Source organism: Streptopelia decaocto, assembly GCF_964273445.1.
Source record: "Streptopelia decaocto genome assembly, chromosome: 1".
NCBI lineage: Eukaryota > Metazoa > Chordata > Aves > Columbiformes > Columbidae > Streptopelia > Streptopelia decaocto.
This window is the reverse complement of record NC_138663.1, coordinates 39,943,116-39,947,094: the sequence shown is the minus strand read 5'-3', so window position 1 is coordinate 39,947,094 and position 3,979 is coordinate 39,943,116. Positions and strand designations below refer to the sequence as shown.

At 48.7% G+C, this 3,979-nt stretch overlaps 1 protein-coding gene across 1 annotated transcript; it reads left to right on the top strand.

The window, feature by feature from the left end:
- The first annotated feature begins 1,617 nt into the window (after positions 1 to 1,617).
- On the top strand, positions 1,618 to 3,979 carry RPS19BP1 (ribosomal protein S19 binding protein 1). Its single transcript, XM_082071192.1, has 4 exons — positions 1,618 to 1,736; positions 1,820 to 1,960; positions 2,250 to 2,347; positions 3,308 to 3,979. The coding sequence occupies exons 1-4, from the start codon at positions 1,688 to 1,690 to the stop codon at positions 3,440 to 3,442; spliced, it is 423 nt and encodes a 140-aa protein (XP_081927318.1). The 5' UTR covers positions 1,618 to 1,687; the 3' UTR covers positions 3,443 to 3,979.

The window sequence follows — 3,979 nt, the reverse complement described above, 5'->3', positions numbered from 1 at the left end:
ACAATGAATCAGTGCTGCCTGTACCAAACTAACTTGTTAAACATGTCTTATAGTGCTGGTAACGAAGATGTTTTTGCGTTAGGTGCCTTCATAAGGCACTTATGAGGTTGCACCATTTTGACAGCAAGCATGTGTAACACTTCATTAGGTGTTCCTAATAAAGTTAAATGACACAAATACAGCGTTTAACCAATAGAATAAGCTGTCTTCAATACACTATGCAATATGTAACCATGAGCAGCTTACAAAGAATCTGTAAACTGTATTTTAGGAGCTAAAAGAGAGCATTTGACTGATGATGTATTTTTGGAAACACTTTCCCCATGGTATGATCATTGGCAGCTATCATTTATCTCACTCTGACCAAGAGAAAGATAATCTGAGTATACAAGTAATAACAAATCTTCTGCTGACTAGAATGCTCTCTAGCGCTATCTTCAATTTGAGCCATAGGCTATTAACTCATTGTTTGTTCAGTTTCTGCTTTGCAAAACTACAATAACCTCATTGTAACTTCATCAGCTTTCACACAAGTGAGGGACAAACCTGGCAGGGAACTAAGAGCTGAGCGAGCTCTGTCTTCCACTAGATAGTAACAGAAAACAAGAAAATGGAGAAGTGCTCTGCATTACACACCTGGTGGCTGTCCCTCCGAGTCAATCAAAAAAACAGTTCAGATTACTGTAAAAGGAAAATTGAGAAGCGACACACTGAACAAGTAGTAAATGGTTAACGCTCCCCAGCCCTGAAGCCAAGAATGAGCACTGAGTAGATCCTGTCCAGACAAATATATTAGCACCATCATACCAGCAGACACAGAGAGGGATTCAGAAGTGAATGAACAGTAAGACAGGCATGGAGGTGACATCTGCAGAGGCTGGAGAACAATTTCCAGAGAATTAATGCCTTTTAATGAACCGAGGTTTAACTGTTATCAGACTCCATTAGAGATCATTACTATGAGAAACTATGAAAGCCGCTCGTTATCGCTTTCTCCCTGCAGGACATGTCTGAGGGACTATAAACCTCTCTCCATCTTCTCCAGTATTACCTGCTACTGCCAGCACTGGCTATAATTGAATAAGCTCTATTCAGATGATAGCTGAATTTAGCAGATATTAGCATCATCTCTAGAGGGACAAAACAGGGGAAGAAAGCTTTAAATAAACAGACTAAATTAACACTGAATAATAGATGTGATTAATGGCGGAGTGAACCTCTGTGCCTGAGGAGTCTAGCACAGCGTTAAACCTGGATTTTGGGGCCTTACCGAGACAAAACATGACATGGCTGCTGCTGTCCCCTTTCCTGCTGGCCTGTCACTATCCCTGTGAAGACCCTGGGGAGCCCGGGCCCCACTGCAGATAGAACTCAGCAAGCCTGCCGGGACACACACTGCCGAGGCAGGAGAGTGGGGCGATAAGTAAGGGCCACCAGCAACAGGCGGGCGCACCCGCTGTGGGCGATGCGAGCTCAGTCCGAGCCTCGGCCGGTCTCACGCAAAACGACGCCACAGCATGGCGCACCTGCCTTCCCTCCCAAACCCCGCCGCAGCGCCCTCTGCGCATGCGCGCCAGGCCGCGCGCGGTGCCGGAAGTGTGGCGCTGCAGAGACGGAAGCGGCTTCACGCCCGGGCGGAAGTGTGGCCAGGAAGCGGAAGTGGGCCGCCGGTGGGGTGAGCGCGAACATGTCGGCCTCGCTGCTGCGGCGGGGACTGGAGCTGCTGGAGGCGCCGGGTGGGCCCGCGGGGACCGGGGGGCGTGGGGAGGGTGATTCCCAGCGTGCGGTCCGAGTAACCCCGTCCCTCTTCGCGCTGCAGGCCAGGGAAAGGCCCCGCCGGGACTGCGGCAGGAGCGGGCCGGCCCCATGGCTGCGGGCGCTGTGAGGCCGAGGAAGGCGGCGGCGGAGCCCCGGAGGAACAAAGCCACGGTCAAGGGCAGAGTCGTGAAGTCGGCGATAGGTGAGTCCCGGCCGGACTCCAGGGGGGCGGGAAGCAGCTTTGCCGCCCGGCGCAGCCCTCGCAGCGGGTTCCCTTGTGCTGTCCCGCAGCCGTCCGCCCCGGGCGCTTGTAGCCGCCCCTCCCCGTGTGGTTCTCTTGGGTGCCTGGTCAGTGTCCCCCGCTTAACCGCGGCCTGGTCTGTGGAAGCACACCTATCCCTGGGCTGTAGCAGTGCCTCTTTCTCCCGGGGCCTTCCTGATCGATCCTTGTGCGCTGCTGATGTGTTTTGTCCCACTCTGCTCCGACCTAGAGGAGTATCATAAGAAGAAAGCCGTGAACCACCTGAGTGAAAACCTACAGTACATGCTGAAGAGACGACTTGTTGCAAACAAAGCCATCACAGAACAAGTAAGATGGTCACTTCTTTCTCTGGGGGTCTGCCTCCACTGAGGAACACGGGTGAATGGGAATCAGCCCTAGATGTTCCAGCCGAGGTCCTGTGTGAAGGAGTCGGGTTGACTTTCTTTCTGCCCTGGCAAAACAACTTATTAAGCTTTAAAGTATTTTGAAATGTTGTCCCCTATGACGTGCTTTTATACTAGTTAAAATGCGCTGACAGCTATTGGCTTTTCTTAATTACCAAATGTATTTCATAGCTTCAGCTGGTGAAGAAGCCCTGGTTCAGACCTTCTCCCCACTGTCAATCAAATTGGCTTTCTCTGTAGCTGGAGGCTGTTTAGCAAAGAGCTAGATGTGCTGCCAGCTCATGTAATAGAAATTTTGTAGCATCCTGAGTGATGTTTCTCATAACCTGAGAATTTAATCAGTGGTCTTCTCCAAAAGGTGGATGGTGCATGCTAAGATTTGAAGAGAATAGCTGACGCTGCTAGAATATTGGACTATTTTTATGAGATACAGGCTGTTAACTTACATAAACAAAACAAGTGGTTTAGGCCAGTATTGCTCATGCTGGACATTGTGAGAGGAGGTAATGGTGTATTAGAAAGTACTGAGGAAATTCCACCAACTTGTTGGTTTTTCAGGCTATCTCATGGAGAGACAGGATAAAAGAAGGTCACAGTTTCAGAAAGGTCTTAATTGAACTCAGTGTTTCTATCTGTGTGACAGTTACCAGAGAGTAGTTTTCATATTTGACTCCAAATACTAAGTTGGTGTTTGCTGTTGTCCCAGTCATCTGCTTTGGTTAATGTCAGTGACTGCCTCTCACTTTTCTTTGGAGGCATTCTGCGATACCACAGGGTACTAGCAGAACAGCAGGGATGCTGCAGGTGAGCTTGGAAATCACCATTTTGTGGTTTGGTCTGGATAACAATGGCTGTTGTTTTTTCCTTTTTTTATTGTCTGAAGGTTCTTGCACAGAACAGAGGCAGGAAGTCCAAAGATCAGCCTCCAAAGAAGGTGGCAAAGAAGAAGCCTCAGGGCACCGTCTTTACTGAGGAAGATTTCCGTAAATTTGAGAGAGAATACTTTGGGAGACCATAAACAACGTGACAGCGATTCTCACAGCTCCAGTCTTTCTGCAGCTGAGTGCTCAACACGCAGGACTGACCACTTCCTCCACATGTCCGAGACAGGACACAGGACACTTGTGTCTGTCAGCCAGAGCTTTAATGTCACACTTGCAGAGCAGCTCTGCATCTGTGCAGAACTTGTTACTGGCCAGCTCGTGCCATGGAGGTTCTCTTGGCTCTGAGATGTGTTGTCTTTATAATTATCTCCCTTCAGCCAGTATGTCTTGCATTCTTAATGCAGAAGGGTGAACCAAGCCAAATATAAATCTTGTTCCCCTTCCTCATGATGTAAGGCTTCTGCTACCTGTGTAATTTGGCAGGGAGCTTTAAAGTACTGTATCTGAATGGAGAACCGTTTCAGGCCACCAGTGATAGATCATCAGAAGGGAAGGATGCTTTGGAAGACTGTTAAACCAGAGTGGCCCTGCAGTTTTTATTTCTGTTACTGCCTCCGTTGGGTTTTCAGTCATTTTATATATGTCATTTGATTAAATAATTGTTGCAGGCA